Below are 19139 nucleotides of genomic sequence, written 5' to 3' on the forward strand. Positions count from 1 at the left end.
CATTTGACCACAGAATCTTCTTCCATGTGTTTGAAGAGTCTGCTGCATGCTGTTGAGCAAACTCCAAACGTGTTTTCTTAAGCAATTTTTTTTTCTGGCCACTCTTCCATGAAGTCCCACTCTGTGGAGTGTATGATTTAAAGTGATCCTATGGACAGATACTCCTATCTCCACTGTGGATCTTTACAGCTCCTTCAGTGTTATCTTTGGTGTCTTTGTTGCATCTCTGATTAATGCCCTCCTTGCCCGGTCTATGAGTTTTGGTGGGCGGCCTTCTCTTGTCAGGTTTGTAGTGGTGACATATTCTTTCCATTTTGCTATAATGGATTTAATGGTGCTCCCTGGGATATTCAAAGTCTGGGATATTTTTAAATAACACAACTCTGATCCATACTTCTTCACACATTTGTCTCTGACCTGTTTGGAGTGCTCCTTGGGTTTCATGTTGCTTGCTTAGTAGTGTTGCAGGGTCCTTCCAGAACAGGCTGGTTTATACAGACATCATGTGACAGATCATGTGACACTTTGATTGTACACAGGTGGATCTTAAACAACTAGCTATGTGACTTATGAAGTGAACTGGTTGGACCAACTCTTATTTAGGGGTTTCATAGGAAAGTGGGTGAATACCTATGCACACTCCAGATTTCTGTTTTTTCATCTTAATTATTGTTTGTGTCACAATAAAACAACAATTTTCATCTTTAAAGGTGTACGCATATTGTGTACATCAAATGGTGATAACCCCCAAAAAATCCATTTTAATTCCAGCTTGTAATGTGACAAAACAAACACCAAGGGGGATGAATACTTTTGCAAGGCACTGTACCCCTAGGAAACCAGCATCCAGCATCAGCCGTCAGGCACTAACCTGGAACCCCCAGGGTAGAAGAAAGAGAGGCCAGCCCAGAAACACCTGGAGGTGTGACACTGATGAGTAGCTGAGGTAACAGGAGACTAGCTGGTTGGAAGTGGGGAAGACTGCCCAGAACAGAGTCAGATGGCGGAGATTCGGCCTATGCTCCATAAGGGCCTATGCTCCATAAGGGGTAAAGGGCCTAAGTAAGTAAGTAATCAGGTTTTAGATGACATCAGAAGTTAGATGTTGCCCCTCAGAGTAACCTACTTCCTTTGGCGCCACAAAGCTGGACACTGCAGTAAGTAATGTGCAGTTAAATATTTTTGTCAACCAAAACTTGTACAACCCCAATTCCATAAATTTGGGACACTGTATAAAAAATAAAAAAAAAACAGAATATGATGATTTGCAAATTGCGGAAACCCTATATTTCATTGAAAATAGTAGAAAGACAATATATCAAATGTTAAAACTGAGAAATTTTATTGTTTTTTTTTTAAATGCTCATTTTGAATTTGTTGTCAGGAACACATTTCAAAAAAAGTTGGGACGGGGCATGTTACCACTGTGTTGCATTACTTCTACTTTTAACAACACTCTGTAAACATCTGGGAACTGAGGAGACCAACTGCTTAGTTTTGAAAAAGAAAGGTTGTCCCATTCTTGCCGGATATACAATTTCAGTTGCTCAATAGTTCGGGGTCTTCTTTGTCGTATTTTGCGCTTCATGATGCACCAAATGTTTTAAATGGGAGACAGGTCTGAACTGCAGGCAGGCCAGTTTAACACCCAGACTCTTACTATGGAGCCATGTAGCTTTAATATGTGCAGAAAGCAGTTTGGCATTGTCTTGCTGAAAGAAGGAAGGCTTTCCTGAAAAAAAAAAGATTTTGTCTGGATGGCAGCATATTGCTCTGAAATGTGTATATATCATTCAGAATGATGTCTTCCCAGATGTACAAGCTACCCATGTCATGTCATGTTCACTAATGCACCCTCATACCATCACAGATGCTGGCTTTTGAACTGTGCACAGATAACAAGCCGGATGGTCCCTCTCCTCTTTAGCCTGGAGGATGTCGTGTCCATTTCAAAAAAGAATTTCTACTTTTGAGTCATCACACCTCGGGACAATTTTCCACCTCGCCTCAGTCCATAATAAAAGAGCACAGGCCCAGAGAAGGTGGTGGTGTTTCTGGATATTGTTTATATATGGTTTTAACTTGCATTTTTGGATGCAGTAATGGACTGTTTTCACAGATAATGGTTTTCTGAAGTGTTCCTGAGCAATGTATGGTGGTAACTATGTATGATGGCTGGGAATAGACAGAAAGATTGAAAATCTCACCAAAACCTGCTCGGGATGCCACAGCGTTCAAAATACACCCCTACAAGCACCCTTACCTCACCCACACAGTGATTTCCACTACAGACACATGCCTGCTTTTAATGCAGTGTTGCCTGAGGGCCTGAAGATCACAGGCATCCAATGTCAGTTTTCAGCCTTGTCTCTTGTATACACAGATTTCTCCAGATTCTCTGATTCTTTTAATATTATGTACCATAGATGATGTGATCCCCAAATTCTTTGCAATTTTACATTGAGGAACATTATTCTTAAATTGTTGCATTGTTTGCCCATGCAGTCTTTCATAGAGTGGTGAACCCCTCTCCATCTTTACTTCTGAGAGACTCATCCTCTCTGGAATGATCTTTTTATACCCAACCATGTTACTGACCTATTACCAATTAACCAAATTAGTCCAAAAATAGATGCTAAATTTCAGCGCTTGGAAGCATCTGGCATTCTTTTCTGGCAAGGCTGACTGGAGCAGTTGGGCAACACCCAGTGTTCCAGTGATCAAGAAAGGAAAAGTGGAGGTGTTCATATATGCTGGGCTTTCAAAGTGAGCATTAACCCAGTACTGCGCACTGTGCAGTACCCCCTAGCACGCACTGAAGACATCTTCACATCTTTAGCTGGAGGGGAGAAGTTTTCAAAGAGTGACTTGTCAGAGGTCTATCTACAAATGGAAGTGAAGGAGTCGGGTAGGAAGTTCCTAACCATCAACATGCATAAGGAACTGTACAAGTACAATCATCTTGTGTTTGGTGCCATATCGACTCCAGCCATTTGGCAAAGAGCAATGATGCTTCAGGACCAAGAACACAATGTTATCTTGATGATATAATCATGATGGGCAAAAGCGATGAAGAGCATCTCCAAAACCTCAGCAAAGTGCTCACCAGGCTTAATGAGTATGGCCTGCAGGCAAAGAGGGAGAAATGTGAGTTTTTCAAGACTGAAATCTTGTATTCTGGGCACATCATTGACAAACTTGACTTGTACAAATCTCAAGAGAAAATTGAAGCAGTGCTGAAAGCACCAAGGCCAGAAAACATGTCACAGCGAAGATTGTATTTGGACCTGGTAAACTATTAGCATTTGTTTTTCCCAAACCTTGCTTCAGTACTGTACCCACTAAATGCACTGCTACAGATAGGAACCAAATGGCACTGGTCAGAAAAATGTGAGAAGGTATTCACAGAAACAAAAAGACTAATAACCTCTGATGAACTACTTACACATTATGATCCATCATGGCCTATCTGACTAGCATGCAATGCATCCCCTTTTTGTCACACACTATGGATGATGGATCTGAGTGTCCAAATGCATTCGCTTTGAGGTCCCTGACAAGGGCAGAATACAATTATGCCCAGATCGACAGAAAGGCCCTTAGCCTTGCGTGGGGCATAAAGAAGTTCCATCATTACCTTTATGGCCAAAGGTTCATTTTAGGGACAGATCACCAGCCTCTTGTATCCATTTTCAACCCCAGGAAAGGAATCCCTGTGATGTCAGCTACCCATCTACAACAGTGGGCACTGTTCTTCGGAGCCCACTCTTATGACCTCAAGCTCAAAGGAACCAAACAACATACAGTGGTGCTTGAAAGTTTCTGAACCCTTTAGAATTTTCTATATTTCTGTATAAATATGACCTAAAACATCATCAGATTTTCACACAAGTCCTTAAAGTAGATAAAGAGAACCCAGTTAAACAAATGAGACAAAAATATTATACTTGGTCATTTATTTATTGAGGAAAATGATCCAATATTACATATCTGTGAGTGACAAAAGTATGTGAACCTTTGCTTTCAATATCTGGTGTGACCCCCTTGTGCAGCAATAACTGCAACTAAACGTTTCTGGTAACTGTTGATCAGTCCTGCACACCGGCTTGGAGGAATTTTAGCCCATTCCTCTGTACAGAACAGCTTCAACTCTGGGATGTTGATGGGTTTCCTCACATGAACTGCGTCCTTCCACAACATTTCCATTGGATTAAGGTCAGGACTTTGACTTGGCCATTCCAAAACATTACCTTTATTCTTCTTTAACCATTTTTGGTAGAGCGACTTGTGCGCTTAGGGTCATTGTCTTGCTGCATGACCCACCTTTTCTTGATATTCAGTTCATGGACAGATGTCCTGACATTTTCCTTTAGAATTCGCTGGTGTAATTCAGAATTCATTGCTTCATCAATGATGGCAAGCCGCCCTGGCCCAGATGCAGCAAAACAGGCCCAAACCATGATACTACCACCACCATGTTTCACAGATGGGATAAGGTTCTTATGCTGGAATGCAGTGTTTTCCTTTCTCCAAACATAATGCTTCTCATTTAAACCAAAAAGTTCTAGTTTGGTCTCATCCATCCACAAAACATTTTTCCAATAGCCTTCTGGCTTGTCCATGTGATCTTTAGCAAACCAGATGAGCAGCAATGTTCTTTTTGGAGAGCAGTGGCTTTCTCCTTGCAACCCTGCCATGCACACCATCGTTGTTCAGTGTTCTCCTGATGGTGGACTCATGAACATTAACATTAGCCAATGTGAGAGAGGCCTTCAGTTGCTTAGAAGTTACCCTGGGGTCCTTTGTGACCTCGCCAACTATTGCACGCCTTGCTCTTGGAGTGATCTTTGTTGGTCAACCACTCCTGGGGACAGTAACAGTGGTCTTGAATTTCCTCCATTTGTACACAATCTGTCTGATTGTGGATTGGTGGAGTCCAAACTCTTTAGAGATGGTTTTATAACCTTTTCCAGCCTGATGAGCATCAACAACGCTTTTTCTGAGGTCCTCAGAAATCTCCTTTGTTCATGCCATGATGCACTTCCCCAAACATGTGTTGTGAAGATCAGACTTTGATAGATCTGTTCTTTAAATAAAAAAGGATGCCCACTCACACCTGATTGTCATCCCATTGATTAAAAACACCTGACTCTAATTTCAACTTCAAATTAACTGCTAATCCTAGAGGTTCACATACTTTTGCCACTCGCAGATATGTAATATTGGATCATTTTTCTCAATAAATAAATGACCAAGTATAATATTTTTATCTCATTTGTTTAACTGGGTTCTCTTTATCTACTTTTAGGCCTTGTGTGAAAATCTGATGATGTTTTAGGTCATATTTATGCAGGAATATAGAAAATTCTAAAGGGTTCACAAACTTTCAAGCGCCACTGTAATAACACTGATGCCTCCCATTGTTGAAAACTGAGGAAGAAAAGTCTTCATTTCAGGATCCAGCAGAAGTGTTCCATAGAGCACTGGTGGACCAGCTACCAGTAACAAATGCTGAGATACAAAGAGAAACACAGAACAATCCGACACTGTCAAAAGTTTATGACATCACCATACAAGGGTGGCCAGCCCACGAAAGTGCCATGTTTCATGAGTTTCTGTGAGACATGATCAACTGTCCATTTGCCAGGGAACTCTGATGTGTGGATCATGCATGGTAGTGCCCTTTAAGCTTTGCACTACAGTGTTAAAGAACTGGCATGAGGGTCACCTGGGTACCATAAAAATGAAAAGTCTCACCTGTAGCTATGTATGGTAGCTGGGAATAGAGAGACAGATTGAGGATCTCACCAAAACCTGTTCAGGATGCCACAGCGTTCAAAATACACCCCTACAGGCACCCTTACACACGTGGGAGTGGCCATCTGCACCCTGGCAGAGAGTGCATATTGATTTCGCTGGGCCATTCATGAATTCCATGTTCTTAATAGCTGTAGATGCCCACTCAAAACGGCCAGCAGTTATACCAATGAAATCCACAACCTCAGAAAAGACTATTTCTGTTTTGAGGAGCATCTTTTCCAGAAATGGTCTGCCTAAGCAAATTGTGAGTGATAATGGCCCACAATATATTTCAGATGAGTTCAAACTTTTCATGAAGAAGAATGGCATTCGACACTTCAAGTCAGCACCACACCATCAAGCAACGAATGGGTTAGCAGAACATTTGTCCAAACCTTTAAAAAGTACATTAAAGCAATAGAAAAAGAGAACATCTCTCTTCAACATAAAGTGGAAAACTTCCTTTTTGTGTATCAGAATGCTGTTCATGCGACAATGAACCAAACACCAGCAATGCTGTTTATGAACAGACACCTGAGATCTCGCGCTGACCTCCTAAAACCAAATTTATGGAGGGAAGTGCAGAATAAACAGTTCAGCACGGTGTCAAGTGATACAGCAAGGAGTTTTGATATGGGACAACAAGTGTTAGTGCATGATTATCAAGAGAAAAAGTGGACATTTGGGTGGATAGTCACTAGAAATAGACCAATGATGTACGAGGTAGACGTTAGAGAACATACATGGAGATGCTATGTTGATCAGATACTGAATGCCCAGCCAAACAACACCCCTAAGCAGCCTGCATCCAACAAGCCAGACACAGTGTGTTCACCAGACCTTTTGCTCAATTCTGATCATAACACCAACAGTAGGGTTACACATGCAACAGAAAATGTGTCCCCTGAAGAAACACAGGTTCCTCCACAGGTTCCAAGGCGTTACCCTGAAAAAAATCAGGGCACCACTTAAAAGACTGGACTTATGAACTGTCTTGGGTTTTATAGTTACAATTAGTAGCTATAACAAACTTAATAGTTAGGGTTATGGACTGTTCTTTAAAAAAAAAAGTAAATAAATAAAAAATTTTAAAATGCACTGTACCGTTCTATAAGATCTGCAAAAGAGAATGTTTTGGATGTACTGAAATGCGTTGCAAAACTGATTGTGTTACTGTATATTCAGATGTGTAGCATAAATCTAAAAGGGGAGGAGTGTAGTGTTTTGAAGGATCTGTTTCTTTAAGTGGAATCATTCCCCTTAGCATTTGTTTTCTCATTACTAATTCACCATTTGCAGTGATTTTTTTTTTTTTTGGCTGCTTCTGACAAAAACTGAGTGATGATTCATTAGTTAACGTTACCTCTGAGTTTGCGTGTTTAATTCAGTAATATGTAGTTGCAAAGGCACAACCGTTATTTATTGAACACATTGCACATCTCTTCTTCTCACACATTCATGTCATGACTCTTCTTCATCTTCATCCTGTGACCAATTTTTGTACATTCTGTATCATACTGTACAGTTTGGACTTCAAAACAACCCACGCACATACTCCTTAAATCTGTCTGTTTTTTCAAATTTGTATATTTGAGATTCTTCTTATTTTTTAAATTATATTTAATAACTACTTTTGTCTATTTTTTTCACTTTTTTTTATCTTACCTGTTCAAGCACCAACCATCAAAGCAATTTCCTTGTATGTGAGAACGTCCTTGGCAATAAACTTGATTCTGATTCTGATTCTGATGAGAGGAACTGTTATCACCAGCACTGCTCAGTATGTGTTTTTGAAGCTCTCTCTGGTCAGCTTTTTCTTGCACCAAGCTCTCAGTGTCTGACTCTAAGGAGTCCCCAAGATCATGGGGTGCATCCTCATCGCTTGGTCTGGCGTCACGGGCCTGATCAGACTTCATGTTTCTCTTCTCATCATCATTATACTTGTTGGATAAAGATCCATGATCTGTGCTGCTGTTGTGGATTGCGGAAGATATTTCGAGTCAGCACTCACAAATCACAACACTCTCTTTTACAAATTACAACACTCTTATGTTGCATTTAACCCCATCACCAAATTACATGAATGATTTATGATAAAATGGCGTTAGGCAGAGACGCGTACAAACAAGCTAGCAAATTATTTAGCCAAGTTAACGCTAGCTTTAATTTTGTCTCCTCAAACGTTAATCAGCTAATCGGGACACAGATATTTTTGTCATAATCTACGATTTCCGTTACAAAGTATTAAATATATTAAAACACTATCACCAATACCTAATAACTAGTTATTAATGTAAATACAGCGAGTCGTTATAGAGACTTCTTACCCACTTTGGCCGTACGTGTGACCGTTGCCATGGAGACACAGACTCGAAGAGATCTTGCACATGCGCACTAGGAATGGGTGGCTTGATAGTGAATTATTTACTTAATATTTATCAAAGCATATTGATCGGTAATAACTCTTAATGTACAGTATCATGACCTTGTAGTAAAGTTATTTTTATATGCAGTATAATGGTGTAATATGCGATTAACCTATCAATAGGCCATTAACTCTGTCACAATTTATTTTCCAATAAATTGTAAGCTAGAATTTCATTATCACAACAGGCCTATATACCTTGACATTCCTCAGGAGACTGTCATGATAGATCCCCTTATTCTTTGATTCACTTTTAAGTATGATAAGGTAAATAAGGCTGTGCACAGACCATAAGGATATTAGGGTATGTGTGGCTGTTTATTTGCAATATCTATGAATGTTAAAATGAAAAATACAACATAAAAATAGAGAATAATAAAAAACAATCCTATAATAGGTAAATCACTTACTGAGATATTATGAAATGCAAAATTAGTTGTTCAGCAAGTAATAATCAACGCTGGTCCATAATGAGAGAAAAAAAAGAAAAACATACCCACAGCTATGAGATACTAGTGTTCTGTGTATTGTAATGAGGACAGCACAGTGGTGCAGTGATTAGCACTTTCACCTCACAGTGCTACAAAAAAGTATTTTCATATATATATATATATATATATATATATATATATGCTGGGGTTGAACCTGGTGGCCAACTAAGGCATTTCTTTGTAGCGTTTGCATGTTCTCCCTGTGCCTGAATAGGTTTCTGCTGGGTGCTCTGGTTTCCTCCCAAAGTCCAAAGACATTTAGATTAGGTCAACTGGTTACTCTAAATAGTCATAGGTGTGAATGTGTTTGGTTGGTTGACTCTGTATTAGCCCTGTGATAGATTGGTGACCTGTCCAGGGTGTACCCTGCCTCTCACCTGAAGTCAGCTGTGATTGGCTCCAGCTTCCCCCCATGACCCTGATGGATAAGCAATATAGAAAATGGATGGATGTATTTAAGGTTGATATTCTAGGATGCCTGAAGACTAGAATGTGCACTTTGTTGGCAAGGAAAGAGCCTGAGTTAGTGTGTGAGATGAAGACAGGCATGGACTCCATTACATCCAAATACAACAGTGTCAGACTTTGAGACTATATGTTTTGGACACTCAGCTGTCATTATTTGGTGGTGAGATTCAAACAGTAAAACCAGGACAAGTCTTCCAAGTGGGGCGGCACGGTGGTGTAGTGGTTAGCGCTGTCGCCTCACAGCAAGAAGGTCCTGGGTTCGAGCCCCGGGGCCGGCAAGGGCCTTTCTGTGCGGAGTTTGCATGTTCTCCCCATGTCCGCGTGGGTTTCCTCCGGGTGCTCCGGTTTCCCCCACAGTCCAGACATGCAGGTTAAGTTAACTGGTGACTCTAAATTGACCGTAGGTGTGAATGGTTGTCTGTGTCTATGTGTCAGCCCTGGCAGCTTGTCCAGGGTGTACCCCACCTTTCGCCCATAGTCAGCTGGGATAGGCTCCAGCTTGCCTGCAACCCTGTAGAAGGATAAAGCGGCTAGAGATAATGAAATGTCTTCCAAGTTGCTTTGGAGCATCTAGGAGAAGCTGACAGAAGCTTTGGCTCAGAGACCGTGTAGTCTGGATTGTTGTAGTCAATCCTTGTGTTCATTCCCCCCCATAAAAGTAGTTTCTAATTTCCCTCCCATAAAGTTTCTAATCTCCCTCTGATCAACTGGCTTTCTGTTGGAGAGTCGCAATGTACAGTTAGATTGTAAATATTCTGTTAAACCAGTTTTAGTTACCACTTATTTTTAAATCTTTAAAGTGATTAACACCCTGTTATGGTCTTCCTTTGCTTTGCTTTTCATTTGGTATCCTAGGTCAAGAAAGGGGTTTTGCATATATTGATTAATCAGAGCCTAGTGTTTTTGCATCAGTACTTTTGTCCATTTAGGTTTTTGGAAGTGGAAATGTGTCCAGGTTTGTGTTTTGGCTTATTTAAAATGAGACTTATCTGACAAATATAATTGTGGTAGGACTGACAGTATCAATGTATCCTGAACTAAGATCTGTGAAAATGCAGTCCACCACACAACTGCCAAGCATAGTGTATGAGTTTACCCAGTACTGCCATTTTAAAAACACCTGCACCCAGATCTTTGCACAACTGAAGGAGCCTTGCAGTTGTTACACCAAGCCCCCAACATATTTAGATTAGACATGCTGCATTAAACTGACTTCACAAATTCAGTTCTTTCATTCCAAAAATACTCAACCAATAGAACATGAACACCTAAGATCCACCTCCCCAAAACACCTGCCAAAAGAGGTTTAGATTTTTTGGGGGGGGGGGGGGGGGGGGGGGGGGAATGATGCAATTACAGAAGTACAAAAGAAATACCTTGAATTAGCATTCACAATTGGAAAAGTGTAAAATCAGAAGTAACCTTTCTGAATCTCATTACTTGCATTTGAAAGCTACATTTCACTTGTGGATTTTATTTGAAACTGATGGCACAAAATTTAAGCCAGCAACAAACTAGCAGAACTTTAGTCAAGATCTGTGCAATAACACTTGGAATCAAATTGGTATACTTCTGTTGCAAGATTAGTTACACTGTCAGTAGCAGTTTACATTTTGCTCCAAACACAATAGACTTACTCATTTCTCAAAGACTTGACACTGTACTTTCACAGCTCAAATTGAGCCAAGTCACAATATTAGAATAGGTTATGCAATAGCAATGTTTTCTGCACACTAGGTGGGCCCTGGCTGGAACCATTTCCCCAAAGCATTGAGACCAATATGCACTTGGACCCATTTTGAGACACTGAGCCAAGGTGATCTTAACCCCAAGATGCTTTTTGTGAAACAAAGGCCAAAGTTACACATACCAGTTCAGTAAGATTGTGTTTTACCAGACTTCTGAAGTGATCCTGCTCAAATGACTTAGTGCATCAGGTAAGATCACAGTGGACAATTAAACAGTCAAGATTTGGGGGGGGGAAACAGTACTTGCTTTATTCAGATTTACTTCAAGGCAAGCCAGGCATTTAACAGTTGATAATTTGTGCAATATTCATTCAAGTAGAAAAGAAAACTGTTCCCTGTGATGTGGAAGTGATTCCTTAATCCCCGTCACTCTGTAGCAGAAACCACCAAAACTGGAACCCACAAACAGTCTCAGGAACACTGCTACAGAGGGCACAAAAGTAAACATGTGAGGTAGAGCTGATTTAAACAGCTTAATCAACCTCCTCAATGGTGGGACCAGATGATCCACCACCAGGAGCAGCCCCTGCTCCTGGGAAGCCACCCGGCATCCCATCAGGCATTCCACCCGGCATACCACCAGCACTCTGGTACAGTTTAGTGATGATTGGGTTGCAGATTTTTTCTAGCTCCTTCTGTTGGTGCTCATACTCATCTTTTTCAGCAGTCTGAGGAGAAAAATTCCATGTTATACATGTAGATCAACATTTCTAGCTACATGTCACTGTGGCGCATGCAAGCAAACATTCTATAAATCAACTATATGCACCACCTTGGGTGTACAAGTAATACCCTACATAGAGTATGATGCCTCACCTGATTCTTGTCAAGCCAGCTGATTACTTCATTGCATTTGTCCAGGATCTTCTGCTTGTCTTCATCACTGATTTTACCCTTCAGCTTCTCATCCTCTACAGTGGACTTCATGTTGAAAGCATAAGACTCCAGACCATTCTTGGCAGCCACCTTGTCACGCTGCACATCATCCTCAGCCTTGTATTTCTCAGCCTCCTGCACCATGCGCTCAATGTCCTCCTTGCTAAGACGACCTGTTTATTAGGACACAAATCCCAATAAAAATTGAGACTAACTAAACAGGGACTCCATCTGTAAATCACAAGAGATCAGCCTACCTTTATCATTGGTGATGGTGATTTTGTTCTCTTTGCCAGTGCTCTTATCAACAGCAGAGACATTCATGATACCATTAGCATCAATGTCAAACGTGACCTCAATCTGGGGGACACCACGGGGAGCAGGTGGGATTCCAGTGAGCTCAAACTTGCCCAGCAGGTTGTTGTCCTTTGTCATGGCACGCTCGCCCTCATAAACCTGCAGGGGATCACATTAAAAAAAAAAAAAAAAAAAAAAACCCCCACACGTTTGTATGCCTGCATATACAACAGCTTAAACCAAGTTCAGCAGATTTAAAAAGATAAATATAAATCGCTCAGACATCCAAGGAAGGTGCTTGTGCCATCTTCGGTTTTTCAACCTCCGGTGGAAACTACGAATGGCAGGAATCAACTTCATCATAGCGAAAACAAAACCATAGGCCAAATAAATCTGGTTCCAACCTGAATCAGCACACCAGGCTGGTTGTCAGAGTAGGTGGTGAAAGTCTGGGTCTGTTTGGTTGGAATGGTGGTGTTGCGCTTGATCAGAGCAGTCATCACACCACCAGCAGTCTCAATTCCTAGAGACAGAGGGGTGACATCCAGCAGCAGCAGGTCCTGAACATTCTCAGACTTGTCCCCAGAGAGGATTGCAGCCTGGACAGCTGAAAAATACATCATGTTAGCATTTCCAGAGACAGTGAAGAACATTTTCACCATTTGCTGTCGCTCAGACATCCAAGGAAGGTGCTTATGCCATCTTTGGTTTTTCAACCTCTGGTGGAAACTACGAATGGCAGGAATCAACTTCATCATTGCGAGATCATAAATTTGATGAATTAACACACACTAACTAACCTGCTCCATAAGCCACAGCCTCATCAGGGTTGATGCTCTTATTGAGCTCTTTGCCATTGAAGAAATCCTGGAGGAGCTTCTGGATCTTGGGGATGCGAGTAGAGCCACCAACCAGGACAATGTCATGGATCTGAGATTTGTCCATCTTGGCATCTCTGAGCGCCTTCTCAACAGGGTCCAGGGTTCCACGGAAGAGGTCAGCATTGAGTTCCTCAAAACGAGCTCTTGTGATGGAGGTGTAGAAATCAACACCCTCATAAAGGGAGTCAATTTCAATACTGGCCTGAGTGCTGGAGGACAGGGTGCGCTTGGCCCGCTCGCAGGCAGTGCGCAAACGGCGAACAGCTCTCTTGTTGTCACTGATGTCCTTCTTGTGCTTGCGCTTGAACTCAGCAATGAAGTGGTTCACCATACGATTGTCAAAGTCTTCCCCACCCAGGTGAGTGTCACCAGCAGTGGATTTGACCTCAAAGATGCCATCTTCAATGGTCAAGATGGAGACATCAAATGTGCCACCACCAAGATCAAAGATGAGGACATTCCTCTCAGAGCCAACCTATTTAGAAAAGAGGAACAAGGGAAACGTGATTCCAAAACTCATCCAAGTGAAACAAAAAGGCAAACAACAAAAGGTGCATAATTTCGCTCAGACATCCAAGGAAGGTGCTTGTGCCATCTTCGGTTTTTCAACCTCTGGTGGAAACTACGAATGGCAGGAATCAACTTCATCATAGCGAATTTTTTTTTTGTAAATTCTTTACAGTAAAGCAAGAAAGGCCTTTTGGCAGTGCTCAGAAAATGGCTGCACAAAAACTTGCCTTCTTGTCCAGACCGTAGGCAATAGCAGCAGCAGTAGGCTCATTAATAATTCGCAGTACATTTAGACCAGAGATGGTGCCAGCATCTTTTGTGGCTTGACGCTGAGAGTCATTGAAGTAAGCTGGTACTGTTATTACAGCATTGCTGACAGACTGGGGGGGGAAAAAAAAAAATTTGAGTTCAACTATCTGAAATAATGCATGTATAATACAAAACAGCCTCCACACACACCTTTCCAAGGTAGGCTTCAGCAATTTCCTTCATCTTCACCAACACCATGGAGGAGATTTCCTCGGGATAGAAGTTCTTAGTCTCTCCTTTGTATTCCACCTCCACCTTGGGACGTCCACCATCACTGACAACCTTGAAAGGCCAATGTTTCATGTCAGACTGAACAACGGAATCTTCGAACCTTCTGCCAATCAGACGTTTGGCATCTGAAATGAGACAGCAGTCACTCAGGCTGAACAGTAACTTGATTGCAGTCAACCATTTTATTTAAGTTAGACTTGACAGGAATACACAGAAGACCCCTTTTAGCCATCAAGTCAGTAACTGCAGTTTCACTTATCTGCAGCCCAAAAACATTAAGCAGAATGTCAACACCAGTTATCCGAGAGCCTACTCACAACTTCCAGCATCCTTGCAATTGTTGCCTTTATATACAATTTATAAGTTAAACTACTACAAGTATGCATGTACACAATCCAGTTACAGCATTCACTACTACCCACAGTAGGTCTTTGAACATGTCCCCAACAGCCATGTGTGTGTATGATGAAAGACATGTACACAGAAAAAATAAATAAAAAGCACTGAACACATACTAACCAAAGATTGTGTTGGTGGGGTTCATGGCCACTTGGTTCTTTGCTGCATCACCAATCAGCCTTTCAGTATCAGTGAAAGCCACATAGCTTGGTGTTGTCCTGTTTCCTTGATCATTGGCAATAATCTCAACTTTGCCATGCTGGAAGACTCCAACACAGGAGTAGGTGGTCCCCAGATCAATGCCAACAGCTGGTCCCTTAGACATGGTTACTGGAGGGGGGTAAAAAAAAAAAAAAAAATTCTACATTTAAGAAAAAAAAAGTGTGGGGAGGAGCTGTGATTTATAATTTGATTCATAATCCTCAGAGTATCTTATTGCAATAAATAGAATTAGACCAAAATTAAATTCCTTGCTTGCATGCACACAAAGCCTGCAATATTCAGTAATTTTTTATATCATGTAACTATCATAAAAGATACTGCAAATATCACTGAATATTGCAAGCTTTTTAAATACACCAAGACTGTAAAACATGTTAACTTAATTTTAAAAAAAAAGTTAATCTGGCTGTTAATATTTGTGGACTGGTGTTGATAGTTGGGGGAAACAGTGTCACACAATCCTATATGCCAAGTAATTGGGAATCAACTCTTTCCAGTGGAAGTTTGAGTAATTATTCATGACCTTCAATGCACAAGTTGAGCTTTACTACTTTTGCAATGGCCAAAAGATTGTCAAGGTGTCAAGTGTAGCCCCCACTCCAGTATGCTAATTAGGCATAGTACTTCTATGGAGGCAGCTGACTTTCACATTTGAAGAGCACTTAAATTTTGGACACCTCCTGAATTTCATGATTTTATCTAGTTAAGGAAGTTATGATCATTTTTGTGCCTTGAACCAAAGGCAATGGTCACAGATTTTTCTTCATTTCTATGCAAAGATCAACACCAAAAGCTATGCTGTTTAATGACACTCATTTAGATTAGATAAAACTTTATTGATCCCTTTGGGAGGGTTCCCTCAGGAAAATTAAGATTCCAGCAGCATCATTACAGATAAACAAAAGAGAAAAACTTCTAGATAAATTAAAATAAAGCATTTACATTTAAAACAAAAGAATAAGATATGGGGACGAGAGGGAGGGGGAAGTGGGGTTAGGGCAAGTGTGTGTTGGGGGTGGGGGAGGCTACTGCTCCTTCCCAGCCTCTGTCCTCCTGTTACCCCTCCCTCCAGAGAGAAGTTGTACAGTCTGATGGCATGAGGGACAAATTTCACAATCATTTATACCACATACAGTTACCATACATATCAACAAATGGTATTTGAGCTCTCTAATGACATTTATCTCCGGTCAAAATAATACTTAAATCCCAACAAGCCCATGTTACACTATCGTGAGGTCGACCAGATCACAAGGCAATGAAAACCATCCCTGTATCCAAACCCACTCCCTATTCACTACATAGGGCACTCTATAGTGAGGACGCCATTTTGTAGTGCTGTCCAAAATGATAGTGAGAATTATTACTCCCTATATAGTGCACTCAAAGTATCCCACAATGCATCACAAAAAGTAGCATACAACCGATGGTCACTAACCAAGCAATATCCCATCATGCATTGTGGTCACACTTAAAAATTAAGTCTCAAATTTGATTTAATAAAAAAAGGCAGCAGCAAAGAATAAAGTACTCAGCCTTCGTTTAAAATAAAGATGCAGGTACTTTTAATGTGGGGAAATACACTGAAGTATAATCACAAAAAAAGTATGCCTATTTATGTTGAAAACCCATCAGCTGCCTGATCTAGCACGTTTTAATTGTGCCACAGTAATGACGTAAATACCGACGGCCAAGTGTCCAAAAGCGGTTCCCCCCCCCTCTCCCCCATTTTACCAACGCGCTGAGTAGTAAGCGAGCGAGCGATTTCGATCAAGGCGTGAGTCAAGATCACGTGGTCCGGCCTTCAAGAACATTCTACGGCGGCAACTTCCGGTGGTGCTAACAAAACGCAAACCAATAAGGACTGGGTTTAACTAAAAAGCGAGGCGGTCTGTCCACAAAAATATGTTCGTCTTAATTATCTGGCAGCCATAAAAATAAACGGTACAGTCAGTAGAAGATACCGGTCCTCAGACACAAGGTTCCTGCAAAAACGAACATTATGTACATTACTATTTAGTTAATTACAAACTCAACCAATTAGCAGGAGAAAGAGAGAAAAGAAAATTGGGGGGGGGGGGGGGGAAGAAATGAGGCGGCACCAGCAGTAATCGCCAACTGAATCTATTATCTTCCTTTGTTGTAGCTTACGTATGTCGCAATACAGCCAACTAAATTTGTTGCAGGCTAACACACGGATTAACCAAATTAATTGGCAATACAGTTAATATTGGACACCTTTCTGATTAAATAAGGCTCTAAAGGGAAACTAACCGAAACAATGAAACGGGCCACGAGGCGGTCAAACAACTGGAGCCTTCACCACGGCACACTTCCGTAAAACTGTTTACTTCATTTATAATTTACAAATATCATTTTTAAACTAGAATTTAAAAATAATTATAAATTTTTTTTTTCCCGCTCACCAAAATTAGCAGAGGCCGATGAAAGCTGAAGCTGTACTGAGGCGGTGCCTGCCTTACCTCGCCGGTGAAGAGAGAGCGAACGAATCTTCTAGAACAAGTATATATCCCTGGTGAGCAGACCAATCATATTGTCGAAAACTCAGCATCATGCCGTCAGCACCAATATAAATGCTCCAACTGCCCCTTATCCCCGCCCCAAAAGAAGAAACTAATATATGATTGGTTCGAGTTTGTAGCCCCCCCCCTTCCCAAAAGTCTGTTCAAGGATAGATCTAGGACCAGTTTCTTTGAACTCACTACTCTGATTACAAACTGCCAACAAAAAGTGAAACTGGTATCAGATCAGTGAAACGGCGCGCTAATGTGACACTGTAGAAACTTCCAGAAAGCCGTAGCACATGAGGTCGCAGAAGCTTATCCAGACAAGATGGATTCAAATAAAAATAAAAATAATACAAACTCAAAGATTTTATATAAAAAATATTCCTTGACATAAAAGTGTTTGGTTAAGTCTATTTTTCCTATTAATGTAATAAATACTAACCAAATTAATTTTGTCTACAAAATAAAAGCCTGGGTAACAAGCAGCTAAAATGTGTCAAAAGGGGCATAATTATGTTGAATGATTTACAGTGACTGTAAAAAAAAAAATGGACAGCATGGCTCCATGCCAAAATGCATTCCCCATGTTGTCAAATTTGGAAATTTGGAACCAGAGTTTGCGCAGTAGGATTTTTCTGCTGCTATCTGGAGACAGGCAGTGGGTATTTCTCAAAATTAAAGAGGTACGGAACACTTAAATGTGTTTCGTGATCTGTAAACTAAATGATATGGCTGTACTGTAATGGAATATATTACTATCAAGTCAGTGGAATGATGTGTCCGGTGGAATGATGCAGCATGAAGTTTAAATGTTCATTCCTCTGCCCAGTTTGTTGTAATAAAATATGAAAGTTTCAGTTGAAATGAGCATTTGTGTGTGTGTGCAGGGGGGGAACCAGTTGTGTGTTCATCGATCTTTTTAATAGTTTCTGCTGTTCTTTCTTTTAAAGACTTTCTCGTATTATCAAGCATCAATTAACTATGAAAAAACATTAAAAGAACTCAACATAGTTTTGGCATTTATTGACGACCATACCATACAGAACACACCTCTTCCTATATAAATAGCCTTATGCATTATTCCACTGGATATTAACGCTGCTGTAGAAAACACCAAGTGAGTGAAAAATTCTACTATTCTTAGTTATTTCACTTTTTTTCTATTTTTCTTCATGAACTAATGTATACATGGCCTAGCTACAAATAAAAGCACACCGAAGATAGAATAAAGGATCTATTTGATTGCAACCAGGAACAGAAAGCTTAGGTGCATCAGTCCACTGGACGGTATTATAATGCTGGTGTTATTACTGACAAAATCACCATTTTTATAAATATTCAGTATTTTATGGGTTGAAAATGGCTCAAAACGGCATCTACTGGTTAAAATCTTCCTGAACCTTGTAAGGTTGATGCTGATGTAGAGTTGGCTGTTTGGTTCGTCTCTACATCATTAAAAAAAGAATGTAAACTCCCTCTACCCAGAGGTGGGGGACATACTTCTCCCAACCCCCATCCTTGGGTGGGAGTCTGGAAAATCATATGCATTTTCAAATACAGTATATGATGATCGTTTTTCAAAGTATATGCAGTATATGCTGATCATTATTCAAAGGAGTCCCCCCCCCCCCCCCCCCCCCCCACACACACACACACACTCAGCCCATTGCCTATTTTTTTGCATGCATCAAAATTATGCAGTGGGTGCAGTTAGGCTCAGGGCTGGGGATGAAGTTACGCTTTAAGAATGCTTTCTTGGTAGGACACGTCCTTCTAAGTAGGGCCCTTCAGAGGCTAAGCGGGTGTGTGTCATTGAAAAGGTCCCACCTTTATGTGCACATAGGATTATGGGTGCTTTAAGGATGCTGAGGATATACACATGCATCCTTCAAAATTCTCTGAGCAAAGGACTTGGTCCTTGATAGAATTTGGGTGGGATTTGATGACGTATCAGC

The 19139-nt window shown here is 40.8% G+C and overlaps 2 protein-coding genes and 3 non-coding genes across 5 annotated transcripts in view; all 5 read right to left on the minus strand.

Moving 5' to 3' along the window:
* Nucleotides 1-8211, minus strand: part of jhy (junctional cadherin complex regulator) — a gene marked incomplete at its 5' end in the record, with an annotated part of 43396 nt that extends 35185 nt beyond the window's left edge. The window contains 2 exon segments of the mRNA XM_060908581.1: nt 7465-7767; nt 8120-8211. Coding sequence (XP_060764564.1) covers nt 7465-7767; nt 8120-8211 — 395 coding nt within the window.
* Nucleotides 8212-11271: 3060 nt separating this feature from the next.
* Nucleotides 11272-17192, minus strand: hspa8 (heat shock protein 8). Its single transcript, XM_060908562.1, has 9 exons — nt 17083-17192; nt 14555-14764; nt 13955-14160; nt 13723-13875; nt 12905-13460; nt 12509-12711; nt 12065-12263; nt 11748-11980; nt 11272-11599 (listed from the first exon to the last, which is right to left on the minus strand). The coding sequence occupies exons 2-9, from the start codon at nt 14757-14759 to the stop codon at nt 11405-11407; spliced, it is 1950 nt and encodes a 649-aa protein (XP_060764545.1). The 5' UTR covers nt 14760-14764; nt 17083-17192; the 3' UTR covers nt 11272-11404.
* Nucleotides 12378-12472, minus strand: LOC132873898 (small nucleolar RNA SNORD14). The gene has a single exon (XR_009651611.1). It is a non-coding gene; the product is annotated as a small nucleolar RNA SNORD14 (small nucleolar RNA).
* Nucleotides 12773-12867, minus strand: LOC132873895 (small nucleolar RNA SNORD14). The gene has a single exon (XR_009651609.1). It is a non-coding gene; the product is annotated as a small nucleolar RNA SNORD14 (small nucleolar RNA).
* On the minus strand, nt 13547-13641 carry LOC132873897 (small nucleolar RNA SNORD14). Its single transcript, XR_009651610.1, has one exon. It is a non-coding gene; the product is annotated as a small nucleolar RNA SNORD14 (small nucleolar RNA).
* Nucleotides 17193-19139: the final 1947 nt, after the last annotated feature.

The sequence above is a fragment of the Neoarius graeffei genome, chromosome 25, assembly GCF_027579695.1.
Source record: "Neoarius graeffei isolate fNeoGra1 chromosome 25, fNeoGra1.pri, whole genome shotgun sequence".
Lineage (NCBI taxonomy): Eukaryota > Metazoa > Chordata > Actinopteri > Siluriformes > Ariidae > Neoarius > Neoarius graeffei.